The sequence below is a fragment of the Podarcis pityusensis genome (genome assembly GCF_964106645.2).
Source record: "Podarcis pityusensis genome assembly, chromosome: 7".
NCBI lineage: Eukaryota > Metazoa > Chordata > Lepidosauria > Squamata > Lacertidae > Podarcis > Podarcis pityusensis.
The window spans coordinates 17,215,988-17,241,313 of NC_138031.1; the positions used below are offsets into that span (position 1 = coordinate 17,215,988).

Sequence of the window (25,326 nt, forward strand, 5' to 3'; positions counted from 1 at the left end):
TTTCTTAAACCCATAAGAAAATGCTGTTCACAGGCATGGCAGTGCGAGGAAATTTGGTTTTGCCCTGCTAAAAGCAAAAACTCCCTGCTGTCCTAAAATTAGGTGCTGCTCGTAAAGAACATTGGAAATAAAATTAGATATTAAGTTAGAAAACTTCTTTTGCACTTGAGCAGTGATAATATTATGAATAGCAGTTGCTCTCTTTTTTTGAAGTCTTTACTTAGATGTCTCCAATCTCCTCCTTGTGATGTTGCAAAAGCTGCACAGTTTAAAACCCTGCTGTGCAAATATAGATCCTGTAAAAGTTTTCTCTCCCTTTGTGTACTGTCATGGTCGAATTAAACGTGATCCCTTTCTTTTTCAGCAGTTTCCCAGCCTCTTGAAAACCTCCCTTGCAGTGCTTTTTGAGACTTGCAGAAAGGAAGGCATTTTCCCTCCCCACCACCTGTTTTTACACCTCATAAGGGTTCGGGTCTGGCTTCTTGCCACAAAACTGGGGTGCTTTCTTGCAGCTCCTATCACCCCTGATCATTGGCCATGGTGGCTGAGCCTGATTGGAATTGGGATCCAAGATATGGAGTCTCCACTCCAGTTTTATTCCTGTATAGTACATGCCATGGGACTGGGGGTGTTCTGGAAAGTAAGGGGGAAAAATCTTAATCTGTATCTCGAACCGTAATGCCAGTTTTCCAATAGAGTTGCTCGCTTTGTTGTATACCAAGGGTGGGGGGCCCTTTCAGCGCTGTGGACCAGATCCTTATTTAGGATCAGTTTCACAGACCAAAGTTGGCAGGCCCACTCGCCCGTCAGTCACATGGCACCACATGATTGAAGGGTGTGTTTTCCAGCCCACCTGTGCAAATCCATTGTCTGAAGTTCTAACTAGGGGACCATACTGCAAGGGACATTGTCAGCCCCATGTTCTGTGCTTTAGCTGGCCCAAGTATGACCAATTCAACCAGCTAGCCCTGGGGATTATCTAATGCTTATTTCCCCTAAATTGATATTTTTGAATTTTATTGTTATTCATGTTTTTATACTGTATTTTGTGCTGCTTTTACAATTAGGTGTTTTGGATTTGTTGTTGGCCGCCCTGAGCCCAGATTTTGAACTGGGAAGGGCGGGGTATAAATAAAAAATTATTATTTAGAAAGCTGTATGATGCCAGATATAGGGCAGCTGGGTGTGGCTTGCCCAAAGTTGCTGGCATGCAGGCCAGAGGTTCCTCAACCCTAATTTATACTAAAATTGGAATGAAACAGAGACCCTGTGCAAGCATGACCTGCAAATCTGTGAAGCACGTTTGGGAAAGCGCTTTAGCTCAGTGGCAGAATATGTGCTTTGTATACACAGGATTCTGCATTATGCTGACTCAGACCATTGGTCCATCTAGTACTCAGTACTGGCTGCACTGACTGGCAGCAGCTCTCCAAGGTGAGATGTTCCTAGCCCTAACTGAAGATTCCAGAGATTAAACCCAGGGCTTCCTGCATGTAATCAGATGCTGACCCACAGAGCTATGGCACAGATCCAGGTTCAATCCTTGCCATCTCCAGGAAAGAACCTCTTTGGAGATGCTGCAGAACTGCTACCAGTCCGGCTAGACAACACTAGGCTTGATGGACCAGTGACCTGACTAGGTATCAGGCAGCTTTCACTATTCTTGTGACTTTGTACTTCTAAGATACGTTACGATTTCGTTCTTCCCAATTGTTGTATTAGTAAAGATGACACCATTTTGGTGGTGAGCCGAGTCCTAAGCATGAACGAGTTTCCTTCCTGTCGTGCTTCACCATCTGTTGAATAAAGTAGCATTTGAACAAAAGCTATATTTGTATTAGACTAGTGCAGTTCAATTTTTCCCCCTGTGAACAGCCATTACTTTACACAGAATTTTAAGTGTCTGCATTTCCTGCTATTGTAATGGCACATTTATAAATTCTAGATGCTTTCTGACAAATCATCTCTGAGACTGCTTATATGCAGACACAGAAATGAGTTATCCCATAGATCAAGCTAAGCCTTTCAATTCATTATTGCGACACTTAATCCTAGGTTTCTCTCCTTAGTCAGCTGAAGTCACATATGTGAGTTATTAGTGTCAGGTTCTACATTTAACGGATGAGCAAGGTCACCAATTTTCCCTGTTGTATGTCATTTTAGGCTTGATTAAGATGTTCTCTCATCACCTTCTTTCCTGTCTTTGGCATACAGCAGTCAACCCTGGAAGTTTTTAGGAGCCATAGTTTCCAAGTTTGGGTGTAGAGGAAACTATGGTTATGTTTCTTTTTTAAAAAAACAAGCCAGGATTTTAAGCCATGATGCAAAGTTGACTTGTTCAACCACATAACCACAGTTTCCTGGTTTGTCTATACAGTAAACTATGGTTAGCAGAAACTTATTGGATTGCTTTCTGTCTAGCAAGTAGAGAGGGAGGGAGAGACATTACAAGGCCAGCATGGACACAAGTCTTGTGTATTTCTCATCTTAAGCTGAGATAGCATGTTGGAATGTTTCTCCCCTGCCACGTTTAAATCCCACCCTCTTCCAAGGAGGGCAACATATTTTGAATAAGATTTATCCCCTGCTATTCTCACAGTAACCCTTAAACATGACTAAGGAGAGTCTCATGATTGAACAGGCATTTGAACCCAGTTCTCCCAAGGTCCAGCGCTGCAGGCTATGTACATTACACCATAATGATTTCTGTGTGGGTAACACATCACCTTGCCTACAAAGGTCCGTATAGTTAAAGCTATGGTTTTCCCAGTAGCTGGACCATAAAGAAGGCTGATAGCCAAAGAATTGATGCTTTTGAATTATGGTGCTGGAGGAGACTCTTGAGAGTCCCATGGACTGCAAGAAGATCAAACCTATCCATTCTTAAGGAAATCAGTCCTGACTGCTCACTGGAAGGACAGATCCTGAAGCTGAGGCTCCAGTACTTTGGCCACCTCATGAGAAGAGAAGACTCCGTGGAAAAGTCCCTGATGTTGGGAAAGATTAAGGGCACAAGGAGAAGGGGATGACAGAGGACGAGATGGTTGGACAGTGTTCTCGTAACTACCAACATGAGTTTGACCAAACTGCGGGAGACACTGGAAGACAGGAGTGCCTGGTGAGCTCTGGTCCATGGGGTCACGAAGAGTCAGGCACGACTAAACAACAACACCAACAATTCATGATATTGTGTAACAGTGATGATCTCGTTTTTACCTTGAGAGAAGGCATGGTGTTCTTGTAGATCTGTTACTGAATGAGGCCTCAAGCCATCATCCTGTGCTGTTGATAGCATCCTTAAGTCATTCATTCTTAGAAGATCACTGTGGTTAGCTAGTTGAGTCTATAATCCCATGCATGTGTTTCATGCAAATCAATCTTTTTCATATTGGTCATTAGATGTATAATTTGATAGAATTTGAATTAGTGGTGTGTTTTACACTATAGATTCACCTCTGCTAGAGATAACGAGAAATTTTGTTTTTCTTATTTGTTTCTTTTATTGAGGGTCCAACGAGGCCCAAATAGAATTGCAGGTTGACATTTGGCTTGTTAGAGATGGTGCGATGATCTCTTTGCCAGCTATTATAAAACCTGGCATTTCGAGTCAAAATTCCAGCTTGTCTCTTTGGACCATGGAATGTACCTGAGTCTATACTACAACTTGGCGTGGCATTGCCTTTGATCTCATGGTCCAGGTGACTGCTATGTCTGGACATGCAATGGCTCTCTTTGATTTTGCTTTGAACACCTATGCTTGAACAGGAAAAAGACAAAATATTGCTATTTTGCACCCTTGCAACTTTTGTGTTGACATCTGCGCTAGTCTTCAATCTTATTTTTAACTGTTCAGTGTGTTTTAGTAAAGCACAGATTTACTAATTTTATCTGTTTGTTCATTAGAAAAGCAGAAACAAAGGCTTAAACTTAGAGAATGGGCATTGCTGTCAGTAGGCTTTAGTAAAAGTATGTTGTACAGTATTAAGGATCAAAGGTAAGTTGGCAGTATGTGGCAAAGCATGCAATTTTGTCAATATTTGGCGAATTAGATCAAGGAAGATAAATCTTGCCATGGGTGGACATGCATTGAAATTGTATGTTTTTGCTGGATAGAAGTCTTGATGGCTTTTGGAATCTATCCAGTGGAATATGTGCAATCAGCACTTCAGGTACTCAGTCTCAGTTGCCATTCCTTAACCACTACTGAACTGCAGCTTAGAATCTGGCAGACAATTCCTATATACTCTCAGGACAGTATACTATTTAACTCCCCGTCCTTAAAAAAAGAAGCCGTCTTTTACACATTTTGGATTTTTGTTTTTAGGAAGAGAGTAGCAGAAATGAAAGTAACTCTCTTCATTGATCTTAGTACTGTATGGTTATTCCCCACCTTGTGAAAATTTTGCATGCCTTGCCATGATGCCGCATTTACCCCCCCTTTTTTTTGGTAAAAAAGGTGATAGTCTGTAATCTGGAAAGAATCTACATCCCCTGGAGCTGAGAACAGAATTGGCAAGCCAATCCTAGCTTTCCTTTAAAACTAAAATAAAGAAAATATTTTTCATTTGAGTAAAATCTTGCTCAGTTCCTCTACCCCTGTTTGCTTCCTTGTTGGGGGTTCTGTGTAATTAACTACTTTAAAAAGTTCTTTCAAGGGTACGATGAAAGGTCTAGCCAAAGTGGGCAACCACCATTTTCAGTTGGAGAGTTAACTATGTGCTTTATACTGTCCCATTGATATCAATAGGCCTCCAAGTACTCCAAGTTGAATTGCGGTTTAGCACATTATTTAACTTACGAAGCAAAAGAGATATTCTTATGAGAAAATTACCATACAGGTTATTTTTACACATACTGACATTCTCTGTACTCTTAAGAACCGAAGCTCACAGATTAACAACAGCAAATTCATCTTTTATCACCAAATGTACACATGGGAAGCTGCAACCAATCTCAGTTCACTGACAACTGTATAATACATAGGTTTACCCATACTGTTGACACATAGGTCCTTTTATATTACAAAATATATTACGGGCCTTGCTTGATATTTGATTCTTCATTGCTTTATGACCTCCTTCGTTTTCAGAAAAGCTCAAAGCAAAGAATAATAAGCACCACAGTTGTGGCACTCTCTTCTAGTTAACATTTGCGTGGCGTCTTCCGTCCTGGCATTCAATAAACTTTTAAAACTTACCCTTTTTACAGAGAGTTGAGGGCTGCAGTTCTTTGACTCCTTGGGACAGCATTCTGGGGCCGTAGGATGCATCAGACCTCCCCCTCTGACGTCACGTGTGCTGATGGCCTAAAATAAAAAGCCAAGGAAACCAGCTCTGTAAAACTTGCTGGTTTGGTTGCTTAGACACACTCCTTCCCATAGGTGACTGTGTACAAGTCTGGTGCCACACACAGGTCTAGACAGACGGATTATTACTAGCGAAGTCTAGAAATAGGATATTTCCGCATCTTTCACCTAAACGGAGGCAAATGAAACACACACTGAAATCAATTGTACCTGATCCTTCAGACTTCCAGTTATCTTGAAGCTTCTTATAAGGCCTTTCCTTCAAACTCTTGATCCCATATGGCCCTGATTCATTACTTTCTGAATAACCTTCTGAATACACCCATCCTAATCCTAAATGCATTTATTTGGAAGTAAATCCTATTCATTTTTACTGAAGCATGTTTCTAGGAATCTACTTAGGACTGAATGCATCTGTAGAGAAGCTACACCTGTGAATTTTAGTTCTCTGGAGTAGTCTGAACATAACAGGGACTACAATTTAGGGGCTAGATAGAAGCTAGTAGGTTGATTGCGTACATCTTCTCATGTGATTTCTCCTTCCCATCTTCCAGTGTTACATGTGACTTTAAACCTAGCCTAGCTATGATCATATACACTGATTGAGACTTTATTCTTAATCCAGGTAAATGGGGACATCTGGAATTTTGATGTGGGTTGAGGGACGGTGTGCATGATTTGGTGATCCCAAATCTTGGCTTCATTGCTATATCCAAACTGGACATTAAATTGTTGGTGGAAAGCATCTTTCTTGCCCAGGCTTTGGCTGTATTCAGACATAATGTTAAGCCATTGTTTAGAAAATTGAGAATGAGCCTAGTTTCTTTTTCCTGGGCATGCACGTTTCCCCATTTTAGGTAAACCACAGTTTAGCATGTTCTTTGAGCTCAAGTTGTGGTGAATATTAGCTATAGTAAGTGGAGACAAGCCAGTTTTATAAACTGTGGCATTAAGTTAGTTTAACACTAGTAATGATGAACCACAGTTTATCTGGGCTCAGGCTATGGTTTTGATTAACCAGAACTGTCCAAACTCTTCTCTGAGGCCACGGCAGAAAAAGGAAGGGGGAATCTGAAAGCCTGAGAGCGGCAAGACTTGTTTACTAAAGTTAATGTTTCATCCAAACCAACGTTTGGAAACAGTGGGAAATATTTGCACGCTAGTTTCAAAATTAAAGGGCTAACAATTGAAAACACACACAGTCCCTGCCATTCTTTTTTAGTGCCTTTACTTAAAAATGAAAATTTGAAATGAAAGAAGAATTAAGGATGAACAAGCTCTGTTTTTGATGTATTGCAGATTTTTAATTTTAAAAACATTTTCTCAATTACAGGTCTACATTTAACATAGGTTAATATTTTACATATTTAACAAAGGGAAAAATGGTACTGATCTAGCGCACACATACTCAGCCTTCATATTCCTCTGCAAATAGTTTAAAAATGTAATTTAGCCTTTTGGAAATGTGTGTGTGTATGTGTGAATATTATATGAAAGTATATTAATTGTCTCCATTCTCTAACTGGATCCTGCTTGTGTGCGGAAGAAGCTGAAGGCCTTTACCACACATTTTAGCTTCTGTTGTTGACTTAATTATTAACACTGCAAAGTAAATTCCAGTTTGAGGGAAGACTTGTCCACTGAGAGAACTGATTTTATTGTCACCACCCTGAAACAATGAAATTAGCACCATTTCTTCACAGACATGTTGTTGCACTTAACCCAGAAAACATGTCACAAATAAGAGGACAGCACCCCCCCCCCCATCTTTTGAAAAGCATGCCACTAATCAGTGGGTCGAGTGCTGGGACTGGAGGCGAGAAAGGTCCAAATTGTTGCTTAGACATGCCAGTTTTAGAAATCATAGCTTTGTGAGGGAAGTAGGGGCCATCTAACAATTCTCAGCACCCTTAACAAACCATGGTTTCCCAGAGTTATTAGGCGGGTGGGAGAGAAAGTGGTATAATACTGCTTTCAGTGTGTGATACAGATGGTGCTGCTCTCTGTGTCTTGACCTTTCCTGAGTGTGTATGTGTGTCCCTAGGTCTCTGTTACCTCTTTCATTTCCCCACAAAATATTAACTGCCTGTTTTAAATTGAGTTATTCACACGCACCTTGATTTCTTCTTTCCAAGTTCCTTGTAGCGGCTAGGCCTCCTAAGTTTTGTAAAACAGGTTTGTGTAGACTTCAGGCTTGTGGGAGCTATTTTGAAGGGTGCTTCTCCCCCCGCCCCCCGAATCCCATGACCTTCCAACCAGAATCAGGTGCAAAAGACATAGGTCACACCAGCAGCATATTCAATAGACATTTAATTTTAAAGCACGTAACTTTACCTCTCACAAAGCTACAGTTCATTGGAATTTTTTTGGGGGGGGGGTCATGTACTTTAAATGTATTGTGTGGGTCTGCCCATAGTACACAGAATAAAATAGCAGGATGCCTCTGAGTATATTCTGAGAAACGTAATTTCCGCCCCAGAATCTGATCCAATCTGAACTCACCATCCTTTCTTTCACCTTGTTGATTTTCTTCATGTCAGCAGGCTCATTGAAGTAGAAAAGGTTGTCTCATTGCCATCCTTAAAGAGTGGGGTGTTGGAAGGGACCCCTTGCTGATATACTACAGCTCAACCAGAGGTCTACCGGAGACCTACCACCCACCCACTCCTATTGTAGAGGGCTTGGTTTCATTATTTATTTTCTGTTGTAAACACAGCTAAGGGTCAGCTTGGGAATCTACCAGTGAGAAAAGCACCGCCAAGTGTATCTAAGCATGTAAACGGTCCCAAATTGTATGCCCGTACTCCCAATTCCCATCAGACGCAGCCAGCACAGCCAATGTGGTAGTTCCCCCACACTTGCTCTAACTATACTTTAATAAAGATTTCCCTGCTGAATATCTGTGTCCAGTACTAATTGGCACGAGGGCCCCCTGAAGTTAAGTATTTTTTAGTAGACACACGCTACTCAGTGAAAACCACTGCCCTGCACTTTCAACACACGGCCAGTAGTGTCACTGTTTTCCAAGCATCTTCCACAAGTTCCACCCACCTGGCTATGAGAACATTGGTTTCCTATTGATGTGACTGCCCACCCATTCCTATGCTTCGACAGTGGAACTTTGGTTCTCAAACGGCTTCGTTGATGAACAAGTTGGCTTCTGAACGCCAAAACCCCGCAAGTAATTGTTACTGTTTTCGAATGTTTTTCGGAAGCCGAACGTCCGATACAGCTTCCGTTTGAGTGCAGGAAGCTCCTGCAGCCAATCGGAAGCCGCGCCTTGGTTTTTGAACGTTTCGGGAGTCGAACGGACTTCCGGAATGGATTAAGTTTGAGAATCAAGGTACCACTGTACCTGGGTTAGATTTGATTAGCACAAACGTATGCACCCTGCACATATACTTTACAGGTACATTTTAAACAAGTATCTACTGTGAATAAAACAAAATTGGCTTCATAGAGTTTCTTTGAGAGGAGGGAAAGACTGTTATCTCTGGGCAGTAGGAAACGGAGCTTACAGCGGAATTGAAATGGGAATCCTGACCAGGGTTTGGACTAGAATTGGATGGAGCACAAGGGTGGATTGTAGCGAGGTCAATTCAGATCCAAGCTGGGCTGGAATGAGAATAGAAGCAGAGAGGGGAAGCTGCTGGACTTGAAAGAGAGTTGGGTTGGACGGGCAGATATAACGGGCAAGGACACCAAGCTACACAAGAGTCAGGGTGTTGCTGGGGTGAAAACACAGGCCTGACCTGGGAGCATATATAATAACTAGGTCAGATCAGGAGGCAGCAGTGGACTGTCTAGGATGCTGACTGGAACTAAGCATAGAGCTGGGAGAAAACTAAAGCAGCGAGAGGGACTAAGAAGCTGCCAAAAATTGCAGTGGTTAAAAACAGCAGCAGCCATGTAGGAAAAGGCAATATCCTATATTTCTGACATGTTCGGGAATTCATACTTGAGGGAAGCTGTCATTTTTAACAGATGGGGAAGGCCGTTCGATTGGCACACTCTCACAATAGGAACTTCTTTAAAGCAGAGATGGAGAATCTTTGGTTTTCTAATGCTGTTGGGCTAAAACTCCCATCAGCTTCAGCTGGCGAGACCAGTAGTCAGGGACTATGGGAGCTGTAGTCCAATGACATTGGGAGGCACCACAGGTTCTCCAGCCCCGATTTAAAGCGTTTTAACCTGCTTTTTGGGTGGAAAAGGTTCCCAGAGCAGCTTAACGTGACATAAATAACAAGTGAGGTGAGACATTCCCTGCCTTCAGGCTTATAATCTAAGAGATGTGGCGCAAAAGGAAAAAAGGATGAGGGGAAAAGAGGAAAGCAGCACACTCTGGCAGGGTTTTGGTAACGACCTCCTTAAATGGAAGCCATCCTGGTCTAGACAATGCTTGTGACACAGTTGAGCAAGCCTCCCTGGGCTGCAGCCAGATGAAATGGTTTCTGCTAGGTGGCAGTTGAAGGAGCCTGAGGGGTTTCGACCTTCAGGGTTTGGTTCTTCAGCAGAGCCTAGGGAATGGGCCTGCTTCCCATTGCTGCAGTATTGTCTGCAGCCTGACAGACAGCAGCTCACAGGACTCTTAGCAAAGGTCCATCCCTCCACTTTCTTCTTGAGCTTTTAACAGGCTAGGCCGATGACCAGAGACGACAGGGACAGAAGCTGAGATCTCCTGCGAGCAAAACGTGTCCTCTACCACGGAGTTGCAGTTTATCCCTCAATATTGAGAGCAAACCCCCCACTTCTTTTGCTAGATCTCTCATGTCAAGGCAGCAGACCTGCCCAAGCCTATTTCAAAAAAAGAGACATGTTCGTCCTAAAAACATGCCAGGAATGAATAGAATGACTCTCTTCCTTGCCTTCCAATTGTGCAGCCTCAAGATGCTCCTGGTTCAAGTTCCTGCCCATTCTACCACCAGTAGCAAATCGCCTTTATTCGGTGCATTGTTCACCAACATTGGGTAATGAAAATCTGAGCTTCTCCTTTAAAGTGCTTGATTTTTTCTCTCTCCCTCCAGTTCAGTATCAGATGGAGATGATGAGGAGCCTCCGCCACGTCAACATCGACCATCTTCACGTTGGCTGGTACCAGTCCACCTACTATGGTTCCTTTGTCACCCGTGCCCTCCTGGATTCCCAGTTCAGCTACCAGCACGCCATTGAGGAATCTGTCGTTCTCATTTACGGTCAGTGTGCCGCTTCCTGTATTATTTTACACGCGCGCACCAATATTATTACGGCTATTTTTGCCTTCCCCCACCTCCTCGCCTGCAAGAGCAGCCCTGGCAGGCCTTCTCCAAGTAAATACCAACCCTGTGTCTGCAGCAGCCTCAGCAGCAGCGAAGTCTAGACAGGGTTTCCTTCTCTCTGTTTATTTTTCTTGCTATCAGAGCCCTGATGTGTACGTTTTGGAATGCTGGGGTAGCTGCTTCATTTTTATCCCTCCGCCTCTCCCCTCCGTCGTGGAAGCGGCTGGTGGAACTCGACCAGATGTCTTAACAAACCCTGCTTGCTAGAGCGTCTGGCTCCGTACGTGACTGACCAATCATCCTGCAGCTTGCCAAGTATAACCCCCCCTTTCTTCCCCTCCTTTTTATGCATCTGACAGAAGCGTACAAAACCTGGCCTGTTCCGTAGCACAAAGATTTTTTTCTTTTCTGCCGGGTTTTTTTTTTTTAATGGCGTTTCCTCAAGCTCTCCAGACCAGATGTTCTGCGCTGTATCAGAACCGTAGGCAATTTAACAGCTTTATAGCCTTCCCCTCCCCAAACACTCACAGTTTTGCCATATCTGGCAGGCTCGCATATAGTTTCCAGCTGAGAAGCGAATGTAACGTCCTGAGTATCTGTCAGAAAAAATACTAATGAATACGATCAATCTTATGAGCTGCCCCAAAATTGTTTCAGTATGTTAACAATTGGATTACAGTAAAGAACAAGTTGTTAAAGTATACTTATACCGGCTGGAAACTTTGCATCATCAGATCTTGATGAATTTTCCACTTGTTTCAGTCTATTTTGGTTTTCGTTTTATCACTGATTGCTAAAGGTTTTACTATGTTCCGTTTCAGACAACACAAATGTTAACTTTTTTTTCTCAAAAAAAGTGAGTTTACTATTTGGCAAGCCTACTTCGGCTGCTATCTTGCTACAGATGTTAAGCTCCTTGTCCAGAGATTAAATAGGGTTTTTTTATTCATACAGTTTTTCCACTCTTCGCGATAGCATGTCAGCATGAAAACTATGTACACATAAAAAAAAATAAAAATGAATGCAACTGGAAACAGTTACCTAAATAAATATTTTCCTAATAGAATACCAGGAGTTTGCCAGACCAGGTGCAGGTCTGAGGCCAGGACCCAGGAGGTCTATTCCATTGTCACTGTAAAGTAACTCTAGTTTTTACAGAGGCAGTAAACTGGTACCTGGCTTGTACCACTTCAGACTGCAGTAGGAGTCTCTCACGGTTAAGAGTTCCTCCCATGCAATTTCCCCCAGCTCACATATTGGAAACTAGATGTCAGGGATAAATATTCTGGCCCAGGTTTCTCCCTGACAGTGCTAAGTTTCTACATGCATGGACTAGTTTATGACAGAAGAGTGGTTGGTCACGTAGCACACTTAACACACACCTCATCCGAACTAGCCCAGGTTAAGACACAGCTTTATCTCCTGGTAGGCCATACATTCAGTGATCTTGGGCTGAATACCATGTAGGAGCCATTCCAAGGAAGAAGTCTCTTATGTAGAGAAAGAGCATAAATTGTGGGGGGAAATCGTAAATATCGATGGATTGATACAGTGCTTTTGGCATTAGTTATTTAAAAAAAACAACAACTCAAAACTGTTGTGGTATTTTAGTAGCAGCATGTGAGGCGTGTGGAAGAGGCAGAAGTTACGCAAACCACAGAAGTCTTTGCTTTCTGGCCACTGGGGAAGAAAAGATCCTATTCTGCTATCACCAAGAAACCATAAGACGCTGCCTTACACAGTGATTGGCTACGTGTGCATCTAGCCCAGTCTAATCAACCTCTCGCCATACACATCTGTCTTTCCCATCCTCTGCTACCTGTTCTTTTTAGCTGGAGATAACTTGGGCCAAACCCGGGCCCATCTGGGTGCAAAACAGATGAATTGTCACCAAGCATTGCCCATGCAGTTGACAGGCCTGTCTTTGCAGCTCTAAAGACTGGAATCCCCGCGGTATAGTCTCTGTGCACCTCATAACAGAATTGCAGCATAGTCTTAGCTACAGCTGTATGGAGGTACAGAACTCGGCATTCTGAGCCCAGGACACTGAGCCCAGTAACATTTCCCAGCAACAGATTTCTCCTGTCCAGCCACCATGAGAGGTTAAGGCTTAGAGCTGATTCTCCACCCCCCACCCCAATTGTGCACCAACTCCACTATTAAGATTCTTCCCTGAAGGAAGCCTACAGGAAATCTTCTTTTTTCATCATCCTCTTAATCTGGATTTTTATTTCATTTTATTTTGCTGAATACCTTATTAAAGGGTTGCGGATTTTGCAACTGTTCATTTGGAGGGATCTGTTTCCACTGTTAAATGTTTTTATTGATTGGTCTGCTGCTTTGAGTCTTTGGAAAAGACTTTGCATGGTGTGTTTGTATGCAGTTTGCATTACAATGTTCCTCAAAGTTGACTTTAAAAAAAAAATCCTCTTTAGCAAAACTTTAGAAACATGTCTAAAAATGAAATGAAACCCGCCCAGGGGAAAGTGCTCAGCTAAAAGTGCTGTTGATGAATATTCGGTATCTTTTGTGCTTTCCTCTTGTTCTTTCTTAGATCCTATAAAAACTGCCCACGGATACCTTTCCTTAAAAGCGTACAGGCTGACACCTAAATTGATGGAGGTTTGCAAAGAGAAGGATTTCTCTCCAGAAGCGTAAGTGTGAGGGGATGTTTTGGAATGTGGGTGGCAGAAAAAGGGGGCGAAGAGATGAAATCCCTCGCAGCAAAGCCCTGTAGCAGCCTCGGATGATGCATGTACTCTCTCAGTAGCTGCAAATAGTCGAGGCCTCCACAGGTGAATAGGGTTAAAGAATGCAGCATTTACTTCGCCGCAGAAAGATGTGCTGCACTCTGTCATCCCAAACAGAAGATGAGTGTTAAAGGCAAACAAATTGAGCAGGGAAGAGAGGAAATTAGATGCTCAGGGTTCTGAGCCTGAGAGCTGAGTTATGAAATCTTTGTGGCAGCAGTGTCTTCTCTTGTAACTGTTCCAACTTATAAGATCGTGAACTGGTCTACGTAGGTCCTTCTCCAGGCAATTAGTCTTGAGCGTTCTCTCTGTATCTCCAGTTCTGGAAATACTGAGTATATGCTCCCATTATTTCATATACTGATATCTTCTTTATCTAGTCATTAGGATGATATGGCTGTTTTCCGTTTTGGACCAGAATGGTTCCATGACTGCAAATAGCCCACATCATGTATCTTTTAAATAGCAACAATTTACCAGCGATTTCCAGATGTGGAGCCTCATTTGCCCTACTAAACACAAAGCATTTTAGCGGTGTGATTAGGAACTTGATGACAATTAGGACTAGGGAATCAGGCTCATTTTAGAGCCCCAGTTCAGTAAATCTGTTTGATTAGAAATGGGTTCTTCTGTTGTATTTTCTGTACGTGTGGCATGTGTGAGAGAGTGATTATTAAATGCTTTTGGATTATTAATAAATCTGAATTGAATACTAGCCCTGTTCCAGAAATGGACGCGGTGCTTTTTCTGAATGGCTCAAACCCCAAAGAATCGTCCCACCTTGTAGTCCTTCAGCCATCTCTGCAGAAAGCCAAGGGCAGTGTGTTTTTGATGGTTGCCTTTTGTTAGTCAAGTAGAAAAAGGGGCCCGATGTTGGGGTCTATAACGTGGGTGCAGAATCAGTGATCTCCTGATGTTGGGTTCCAGCTCCCATATGGAGGATCTTGAGCCTCAAAATGGAGTGGGAGAAGGTTTAAGTTGGGACATTCTGCCAGATCTCAACCACTCAAAAGCTATTGAGAGCCACTGTGGTGCAGTGGTTAGAGTGTTGGCTCAGGACCAGACGTCAAATCCTCACTCAGCCATGAGGCTCACTGGGTGACCTTAGGCTAGTCACTCTCAGGCTTGTTGTGAGGTTAAAAATGGAGAGGGGAAGAACAATGGACATGACCTCCTTAGGGGAAAGGTGGGGTATAAATGCAATTTAAAAATGATATAATATAAATAAATGTAAAAATATATTGGACAGAAAGGGTAAAAGATTGCCTTGTTCTCAGGAGAGAGATTCTATCTCAGCATTCTATCTCACAACCCCCTGCCCAAACAGCTATCCTCTATGCAGCATGTCAACCCATTTTCAGAATTTGAAACAGATTTCCTCACTTTAAAGAAAAACGTTGAAAAATAAACTATTCAAATATATTTGTAAATATGCTTTCCAAAACATTTTCTCGTTGAGAGATGGTGTTTTAATGGGCATTACAGAACACGTTCTTCTTGTGATATTGCTTTCTATTATGTGTTAGATTAAGAAGAAAGCTGCATTTTCTTCGATGTTTTTAGTTGTTCAATACGCCCAAAGGGATCTTTTTTTCTCTCAAAAGGAAACCCAATTACTATTCTGCCACATTTTTTTTCCATCTTCAAATACACACTGATGGTTTTTGCAGTCTCTAAAAGGATGGAACCAACACTTCATTCTCCAATTTGTGAAACAAATATTTACACAGCACTCTGCCCACCTCCAAACCCAACAGATTGTCCTTTTCTTTCCTAGTCTCAAGAATTGTTTGAGTTAAAAAATAAATAGAAAAGTTGGGAAGATAATATAAGCAAAATGGCAAAGAATGGTGAGAAATCATTTTACTCTTTACCTTAAAATTTTGCAAAAGAAACCACCACCCTCCCAGAAAACATGTTCAGATATTGGCTAATCTTATTTTAGTTCATTCCAGTTGTGAGCCATTTCCTGTGAAGCATCCCGAGCGATTTAACAATAAGAACGTATGTAAAACCAATTCACATATAAAAACAAATACACAGGTACAGGCTAGGATAAAAATCTCCACTTTGAAGGTCTTATGGGAAAAGAAAGGTGTTCAATAGGCTGCAAAAAGACATCAGAGATGGTGCCTCTCTGATTTGTAATTGGGTAGACTTCCAAGTAGATTCCACCACCCATAGGTGCCAGCTCCCTGGGGCCCTGGGTACACTTGCACACACAAAATTCCCCATGAAGGGGCTGGGCACCCACAAATTTCAGTGCCAGAGCCATGCACGCTGCATGGCACCCACGGTCCCAGGGCCAAGCTGGCACTCCTGCCACCACCTGTTCCTTGGCCATAATACCTTGACCACAGTAGTCAGTGCATTACACTCTAGGTGGGGGTCCCTTTGTGGTTGGTCCAGAAACTGTGGCTATTCAGAAAGCTGCAACTCAGTTACTAACAGGGTTAGATCCTGGCAGCACCTCACACCTCATGCTCCGAGATGTGCACTGGATGTTAATTTGCTACCAGACCAAGTTCATAAATTGCGACGTAAAGCCAGATTTGGATCGGCTTACCTGAAGGATTGCTTTGCCCTATGTGTGTTCTGCTCGATCACTTGGATCTTTTACAGGTGCCACATAATGTTCATTCACTAACTACAAGCTGTTGGTCTTTTGGTGTGGCGGAACCTGTGCTTTAGAACTCTCTACCTAGGCACCCTTGCTATATAATTTTTTAGGCACCTGCTAGAAACTTTTTCCAATCCAGCACCTTTAACCAGATTTTACTGGATCTTATTATAGTGTCTTGACTTTAAGCATATAAAACTTCAACATCAGGTTGTTGTGCAACTTAACAAATACAGTAAGTGAAAATGAACAAAAGCAAGAGCAGACCTGCCCAGATAAAATCTGAATTCAAATTGGAGGTCTAAATAGCCTGGAGAAGGTAGTGTTTTCTTCTTGAACCATAAAAGGCAACAAACTTGATACCAGGCAAACCTCTCTGGGAAAGTGTTCCAAAGCTGCGGTGCCACCACTGAAAAGGTCCTGTTGCAGAGGATTTGGGGGCATATACTCTTTAGTTTGTACAGAATACAGCCCAGGCCTGCTAAAGACTATGGCCCTAGAACACTCCTAATACACTCCAGCAACTACATGCAGTTGGAAATGATCAGTATTGGGACAGAGCCATTTATTCCACCATTACTGATTTCCTCATTAAGGGACCTTTAGTGAGCTTAAAAGGTACTCTTGCTTTGAAAGCTACTGCTGTACTGTACAGTATTTAGAATCCAAGCCAATTTGCTTCTCTCTGTTTCCCGCAAGTATTTCACAAGCTCCCAGAATAATTTTAAAAAAGGGTTTTCCACACGCTTTCCCAAGTTTGCTATAAAAGTTTGACTGTTTGCTGAATTGGAAGGGTAAAAAGAAAAAAAGCTGGGACTCTCCCTAGTCACCTGCGGAGTATTTTTCCTCGATCCAGGTGAACCCATCAACAATGCACAAACATGCCAAGTTTGTTATGGGGACCTCTCTCTTTGCAGGTTGAAAAAAGCAAACATCGCCTTTGAAAACATGTTTGAAGAGGTGCCTATCATTATCAAGAATTCCTACCTCATCAACGTTCTTCTTTGGGAGCTGGAAAAGAAGTCGGGAGTGGCAGATAGACACGAGCTGCTCAGTCTCGCAAGCAAGTAAGTGCTCCTTTGAAAGGAAAATGCAGTGAGGCATTTCCATACCTCTTTGCTCTTTTTGTTGAACAGCATCTTGTATACTTCAGGATCCATGTGCCTCGTCACTTAACCGGGAGGTGTGGGAAGGAGAGGTTGGGGAAAGGTGGGAAAGGAAAGCCTAACCCATTAATTATTATTATTTTTTGTATACAGTCGTACCTTGGAAGTCGAACGGAATCTGTTCTGGAAGTCCATTTGACTTCCAAAACATTCTTAAGCTGCACTGGACGTTCAGGTTCCAAAGAACGTTTGCAAACCAGAACAATCACTTCCAGGTTTGTGGCGTTTGGGAGCCAAAACGTAGGAGTTCCAAGGCATTTGGCTTCTAAAGTACGACTGTATATTTATTGTTTTGGAAGAAAAGTACAAAAAAAAAGACCGTACAGTTGTAATTTGAGAAAGCAAGTGAGAAACCAAAATCCCCATCCCAACACACACACCCTGACCAGCTTACATACTGAATATTATTTAATAGTTTGCTAGACATCACACTTTGTATTTCCTGGTGCAGAATAGCCTTGTTTGTAGTTTTGTGGCACAGGGTTCATAGCAAAACCACCCTCCCCTGTCCCTAAGCACTCTCTTCCAAAAAAGATTTCCTCATGTATCTCTTTCCTTCTCAACATATCTCCCCCTTCAGGCTGATATTAATTATTTCAGTGTCTCTATGCCACCCACTCCAGTAACACAGGCTGACCAAAATGCTTTTATTTATCCCTGGCACCTGTGGGGAGCTGGTTTTCCATGCCCCGCTAGTTGAGTTAGCGGCATGCACTATATTGATGCATAGCCAGGGTTTAGTTGTGCAACCCCTTCCTTCCTTCAGAGGAGAAGAAGAAAGTTTCCCTTTATGCTAGAAACAACTTCCTAATTCAGGAGGACCTTTCAATGAGCCCCCTTGGTTTTTATTAGGAATGGGATTCAGGAATATTTTACGGTGAGGCCTTTACAAAACTGGGTGGTGTGCACAAGGCTTAGCTTGACATACATGCACACCCAATAATGCTTAAGTACCAAAATGTCCTCTTCCTCTTGCCCCCCCCCATCTACTCTGGAGCAGAATGGGGGGGGGGCATGGCAGGTGCAAGAGGAAGGAAAAGTTGTGTTGTGCTAATGGAAGTCTATTCTACTTGTGGACAGACACTTGTTGTCATTGTGCCTCTGCCTTAGTTGAATCAGGTTAATAACCCTGCCCACAAGCCTACCTTCTTTTCTTTTTTAAAAAGGCAGTTTGGGATGGGGAAAGAACACTAAATAAGAAAAGAACACTAAATGTGGAATACTGCTACATATTCTTGAGTCCTGGGAATGTTTTGCTGTTTGTTTGAGGCCCTCTCTTAGGGAGATGAACTGTTACTAGAAAATCAGTTGTTGGCTTAAGCAAGCAATGTCACAGATTCTCAGGTGGTTGAGCAGGAAATTGGTTTTTAAAGGGAAATATCCTGTGAATAGGAGACAATGCGGAGCAGCCTTAGCTTCCTTCTCGAGGCATACCTGGTTCTGTTTTGAATCCCAGTTAATTTAGTTTAATTTTAGCTTTTCACTCTCCTTTTACTAAGTGGCTGGAGCCCCCTTATTGGATCACAGTATTCATGAAATATGATTTAATTAAATCCCGTACAGTCAAAGAATAAAAAGCATGAAATAAATAAACCCGTGTGCAGTGGGAGGGGGAAGAGAACAGTTAGAAAACCAAGCAATTAAAATACGGTACAGCAGCAACATAAAACCCTACTTTCTCAGCATGGGACAGTTGATCTTATAAGGCTGCTGTGATTGGGGGCAGGTTGTGAGTTCAGCCAATCTAGGAGCAAGAATCTGGTGATGTCACTTTCTTTGTTTTCTCTCTCTCTCTCTCTCTCTCTCTCTCTCTCTCTCTCTCTGTGTGTGTGTGTGTGTGTGTGTGTGTAAGTCAGACTAAACTCCAACGTGGGAACTTGACCCTGCCTTGGGCTATGTGAAATAATGTATTTGAGCATAATAAGAGTGTAATTGGAGAGCGGACATAGGAGAGATAGGATATCGGTGAGCTGTGTAACAAAGCCAGGAACATAGGAAGTTGTCTTATACCGAACCAGATCATTGGCCCCCCAAGCTCAATATGGTCTACGCTGTCTACACTGACTGGTAGCAGCTCTCCAAGATTTCAGATGGGATCTCTCCGTCCTACCGGAAGATACCAGGGATCGAATCAGGAGCTTTATCATTTAGCTGTGGCCTTGAAGTAACCACTGACCACTTAGGGCAGTGTTGGCCAAACTTGGGTCTCCAGCTGTTTTTGGACTACAACTCCCATCATCCCTAGCTAACAGGACCAGTGGTCAGGGATGATGGGAATTGTAGTCCCAAAAAGGCTGGAAACCCAAGTCTGGCCAACACTGATGTAGGGTTTCTGATGACCTCTGGGCCTGACAGAGGTGGTGTACAGGGTGCATTGAGAGAAATACATCAAGCCCAGGTGGTTGTACTCAACTATTTCTTATTTAGAGCATGAGCTAAATTACCAGAGCTGTTCTCCTAAATGGTTTCAAGTGGGCTTAAACTTGCTGTGAGTTCACAGAGAAGCATCAATTAATATTCCCGCAGAAGCAAAATACTGTGTCCAGTCGTCACCGCTGCAAACCTTTACCATGCCATCTCTCTTTGTGTATTTCAGTAATCACCTTGGAAAGAGCCTGCAGCTGTTGATGGACAGAGTGGATGAGATGAGCCAGGATATTGTCAAATACAACACCTATCTAAGGAACACCAGCAAGCAGCAGCAGCAGAAACACCAGGTTGGTTTTGGGGAGGGGGGGCTGAATCACATCTGTTTGGGGGTGAAACGACACATTATGTGGCTTCTGTAATAGATGCAAATTGAAGGATCTTTGAATTGCATCTCCTAAATACACAAGCCTGTTCGGAAATCTAATCTCTGTATCCTAGACGCTCATTACATGCAGAGCAAGGGCTGAGCTATGGCTCCTTCCAGCTCCTTCGCTTGCCAACATAAATCTGCAGGGGCAAATTTATGAGAAGATTTTGGAGATGGAAAAAGTGATTTGAAGGAGGGGTGGTGGTGGAAATCCAGGACTGTTACCCCACCAATTCTTGCCTAACTTATACAGTAATTGCTGTAAATGTGGCTCATTGCACCAAGCCTGTTCATTATTGAGATATAGAACAGTTCTGCGCAAGAGCAAGCAATTTTGGTACATAATGCACCTACTCAGTGCAAAGTATAAAAAATAAATGTATCTGATATCCATCTTCTTCTTCCTCTCCTCTCCCCCATTTCTTTCTGCTTTCGTTCTGTCTGAGATACAGATCTATAAGCTCTTATTTGCTAATATTTTCTAAATCTGGAGGTATTTTGGTTCTGCTATCAAGCAATAAAATGTCACTACACACATTTCTTTGCTCAACAGTCAGAAGCTTTAAGGAACCCAGCTCTAAAATATAAATAAATAAAAATGCCATTTGAGCAGCAAAAACCAGCAAATTATGAGTCCTTCACAAACCAGGGGTTTTTGTACCTTTTGCTCTCCTAGGTAACTCATAATAATACACCATTGTTCCTTTAAAGATTAGAGACGATTGAGAATAAATGTTTTGCTAACTGCCTTGTCTCCCTTGCTGCCAGTTGCTCCATTTTTGCATCTAAATAAGTAGGTTAAGGTGTATTGAAAATGCTGCTCTGGAATTGCTACTAGATTCATGCTTTACATAACTAAAGCCAGAACAGTTGTTCAGTCTCTCTCAAACAGACTGCAAACTGTACCACTTTCCCCTCCTTCCTCCAACCTTATTGAGTTGTTACATGCGCTGAGATGCAAAGGATTTTGCAGAGTTTTATGTGTGACTTCTTGGCTCTATTCCCACCCAATATCCACCCTCTCCGCTGCTAATCATAATGTTCCGCCTCTTGATCCCATGGTAAAAGTTACCGACTTGCAAAATTGGCAGTAGAAAACCCAGTTCAGAAAAAAATGGATGGACTTAAGATTTTCGCATAAATGTCTACTTCTTGGACCCATTCTGTGTTCTGCTTTTGAACTTCTCGGAATCCAGAAGGTTGGGCACAAGTTTGGGTGGCTTCTGAGTCTCAGTACAGTGGTACCTTGGTTTACGAACTTAATTTGTTCCAGAAGTCCATTCTTAAACCAAAGCGTTCTTAAACCAAGGTGTGCTTTCCCATAGCAGTGGGGGACTCAATTTACAAATGGAACACACTCAACAGGAAGCGGAACATGTTCTGCTTCCAAGGCAAAGTTCACAAACCAAAACACCTACTTCCGGGTTTGCAGCGTTCTTCATCCAAGTTGTTCATAAACCAAGGTACCACGGTAGTCCTTTTTGCAGCATACACAGTGAAGCCTGTTTTGCTTCAGAAGCTTCTGGGGCCAGGCCAAATGGTGATTAGGCCCCCAGTCCAGCAGCATCTCCAGTGATGCAAATTTAGGCAATGGCCTCTCTCTCCACCCCACCCCACCCCGCAAACCCAATCCAATTTCTTTTGTAGACCACATTGCTGATTTAGGTTGGGTAGATGGATCACCCAGTGAGAGAGGGGTTGGAACTGCCATGTTCCTTAGCCTGGGGAGAAACAAGATGGGAACCACTTCATTTTAAAGCTCAACAACAATTAACAGCATTTTTGTGCCAGCAAAATGGAACGTTTTGAAGCCGGCTTAAGCTGCGTGAAGTAAGCTCAGTATGTGGAAAGGCAGCTCCTCTGCATTCTTTAGAGAAATCCTATGGGTTCCCTTTGGATGAAAGAGTCTTACCACCATGTTTCCTCTTTTCCTTTTCCAGTACCAGCAGAGACGTCAGCAAGAGAACTTGCAGCGTCAAAGTAGGGGAGAGCCCCCCCTTCCGGAGGAGGACATGAACAAATTGTTCAAACCGCCACAGCCACCTCCCAGGATGGACTCGCTGTTGATTGCAGGTAACACTTGCAGCCTTCTTCTTTCTTTGTGACTTTTCAACAGTCCTGCACTTCTTTGAGTAATGCTTTCATGAGAATCAACAAAATGCTGCAAAGTAGATGCAGCATTGGGCAATGAGTCCTGATTTTATATCCAAATGAGAACCATAATAACGTGTGTGTGTGTGTGTGTGTGTGTCTTTCCGTTTCATTATATCCCCTCCTTTCTTCTATGGAGCTCCAGGCATCATGTTCCCCATCTAGCAAGATGGCTTTATCCTGTGCCTTCATACCATGTCTTGGAACTACACAACTGAGCTTTAACGTCAGGCTGGTGATCCCAGCGAGATTTTCAGATCTAGTCCCCCCCCCCCCAACATGCCGACCTTCTTCCCAGAAGGATGCAAAGTTGTTTTAATAGTAGTTCCTTGGGCTGCCCTCCCTCGTTTAGCTGAGCCTGTAGTGTTTGGGATTAAAAGCATCTTCACATTTTTCCCTGTTCATCCAAAGTGGCCAAAGTGAGATGCAACAGGTAGTGCATGGTTTTTCTCTCTTGATATTTTGCCTTTAGAAAAAAGAGGCACACAAATCCCAGCTCAAGGCAGAAGGGTAGGTACACTGTGAAATGGACAGGGGATGAACAGGCAAGGCGAGAGAACCATTTCTCATGCTGCAGAAACATGGACCGTTTTCTGTTAGTCATACCTTGGGTTACAGATGCTTCAGGTTGCATTTTTTCTGGTTACCACCGCCAAAACCCGGAAGTACCAGAATGGGTTACTTCCAGGTTTCGGCGGTCACGCATGCGCAGAAGCGCTAAATCACACTTTGCACATGCGCAGAAGTGCCGAATCGCAACCCTTGCATGCGCAGACGCACCGCTGCGGGTTGTGAATGTGCATCTTGCACGGATCACGTTCACAACCCCTAGCGCCCACTGTAATTGCACCAGCGGTTTGAAAGCTACCCACCAAGCATCCCGATTTTTATCCACCTTGGTAGTTCAGTCAGTAGAGCACGAGACTTAAATCTCAGGGTTGTGGCTTTGAGCCCCACATTGGGCAAATGTTTTCTGCATTACAGGGGGTTGGACTTCCTTCCAACTTTACATTTCTATGATGCTATGTTTTCAGTTCTATCCCCTATCCCAGGTTGGCTCAAGAGCAAGGGCCGATGATGACACATTGATAACAAAATTTGGAGTGAAATTTAATGCGCACAAAAAATGCTGCAACTCCCCTTTTTTTCACAAATAGCACACAGTGAACAATTTTATAGTGCAACCATGTAGTGCAAACCCCCCCCCCCACCTTTTTGTAGTTGTTGTTGTTTGCAAATGGGCATGGTTTAAATTCTGGTAATGAATTCTCACAGCAACCCAGTGCTTGTTAAAGAAAAAGCACACCCCAGCTCTTTTAAAAAAATATGCTTCAGTTTATGTCTGTTTTCTGGTGGGTTATACCTCTACCATCTTCTAGAGTTAAGCAAGCAGCAGCCAATTGACGCTCTAACAGCCTTCAGCCAAAATGCTTTTCTTTTTAGCAGAGTCAGGAAAAGACCTGAAAACGTTCACTATTTTAATGCATGCGGAATTAAGTTGGGGATCAAAGCTGAGACTTGGGTGGTTTTGCTTCTAAGGCATTTAGAAACTTTTTAAAGTAGAGCATTAAATTGAAAGTGTGTTAGTCTGCTAAGCAGTTCTAATTTTGATAATCCGGCTTTGTCTTTCTCTCTTTCTCTTTCTTTTGCTCTTCCTGACTAGCTAGAAAAATGAACTGTAGAGGCAGAGTGCGTACAAAAATAATAATAAAATGGGGTGGTGGAGACACTTTTTTTGATTTGTACAGCACCTCAGACAAAGCCTTCACAGCCTGCTGGCTTGAGAAATTACTAATAATGTGAGGGAACTAACAAAAACATGACCCACAAAATGTCAGGTGGATGAGGCAAGCATAGTTTCCAGGCCCACAGTTGAGAGAGACAGTCTGAAGTTTTCTCTTCATAGCCTTCCCAGAAATCCCTGTAGCGTATCAAATAATGTGGGATCCTGCATAGTCCTGGGAGCATGTTACATACAGTAGTGCTGCCTTGATAGGATTCTAACAAACACAACCTTGCATTTTTTAACAGCAAACCTCCAATTCATGTTGAGCAATTAACCAAACAAATGTGAGCCACATAGGCCAGCAGAAAGCATCACATGTCACACAACCACCCACACCAGGGGTCCCTTGGGCTGAACAAGGGACAGGTTACCTCAGGGGTAGGCAACCTAAGGCCGGGGGCCGGATACGGCCCAATCGCCTTCTCAGTCCGGCCCGCAGACAGTCCGGGAATCAGCATGTTTTTACATGAGTAGAATGTGTCCTTTTATTTAAAATGCATCTCTGTGGTATTTGTGGGCATAGGAATTCATTCATTCCCCCCCCCCCAAAAAAATATAGTCTGACCCACCACATGGTCTGAGGGACAGTGGACCAGCCCACAGCTAAAAAAAGTTGCTGATCCCTGGGTTACCTCATGGCAACCCCTTTTTATTTCACCCTCTAAAACTCAATGGTGCTCCTGTCTATATGCTGGCATTCTGTTTCTTGGTGTGTGCAAAATGTTTGTGGAGATGGGGAGGCCAAATGTTTGGAAGAGGATGGAGAAAATTTGGGGGCTCTCCCAGCCTCTTAACTTCTGCCTCCCATCCAACTTGACAGGTCTTTGACATATATTAGCTCCTGTCTGCAAACGTGTTTCTCGAGTTCTGTTTCTTGGTCATGCTATAAAGTGCGAGAGAATGTTTGTGTTCAGTTTTTTAAATTTTTATTTCTCTCGCTCTCTCTTTCTCTTCCCACTTTTTGTTCATTTGCAGGTCAAATTAATACTTACAGCCAGAACATCAAGGAGTTCACTGCGCAGAATCTGGGCAAACTCTTCATGGCTCAGGCACTTCAAGAGCACAACAACTAGGGAGGAAGATGAAGTGTGTAACAGTCTCTTGCCCAAGGGAGGAGATGCTCTGAATCTCAGCTCGTTTTTGCTTAAGACATTTTCCATTACTCGTTGCAAAATGAACCAAGAACTAGACTGCCTCGTGTGTTTTGAGTAGAGTTATCCCTCTTCTAAAATAAATAAATAAATAAACGACCAATTTTAAACTTTTTAGCATGTGCTCTTATTGACTGTTGGGCGGCTATCTCCAGGATTTTTTTACATGCCACGTACTGTAACTTGCACATGAGTGTTTGATCTAAGAGATCACTTAAACTTGCCGTTGCAGTAGGGGAAAAAATCCTTCCTCTGCGCAATGACAAAGGTGACTGGACAGAAGAAATACCCTTTCTCAACAGAGTTAGCCAAGGCTACTTTGAACTGGATTTCCCATTTTGCATT

At 42.9% G+C, this 25,326-nt stretch overlaps 1 protein-coding gene across 1 annotated transcript in view; it reads left to right on the top strand.

Annotated features, from left to right (window-relative positions):
* The window catches only part of EIF3H (eukaryotic translation initiation factor 3 subunit H), a 67,006-nt gene extending 41,915 nt beyond the window's left edge, over positions 1-25,091 (top strand). The window contains exons 3-8 of the mRNA XM_081012754.1: positions 10,330-10,497; positions 13,115-13,214; positions 16,848-16,997; positions 19,693-19,813; positions 21,834-21,966; positions 24,806-25,091. Of these exons, the coding sequence (XP_080868880.1) occupies positions 10,330-10,497; positions 13,115-13,214; positions 16,848-16,997; positions 19,693-19,813; positions 21,834-21,966; positions 24,806-24,903 (770 nt within the window). The 3' untranslated portion in view covers positions 24,904-25,091. The remainder of the gene's footprint in view (positions 1-10,329; positions 10,498-13,114; positions 13,215-16,847; positions 16,998-19,692; positions 19,814-21,833; positions 21,967-24,805) is intronic.
* Positions 25,092-25,326: the final 235 nt, after the last annotated feature.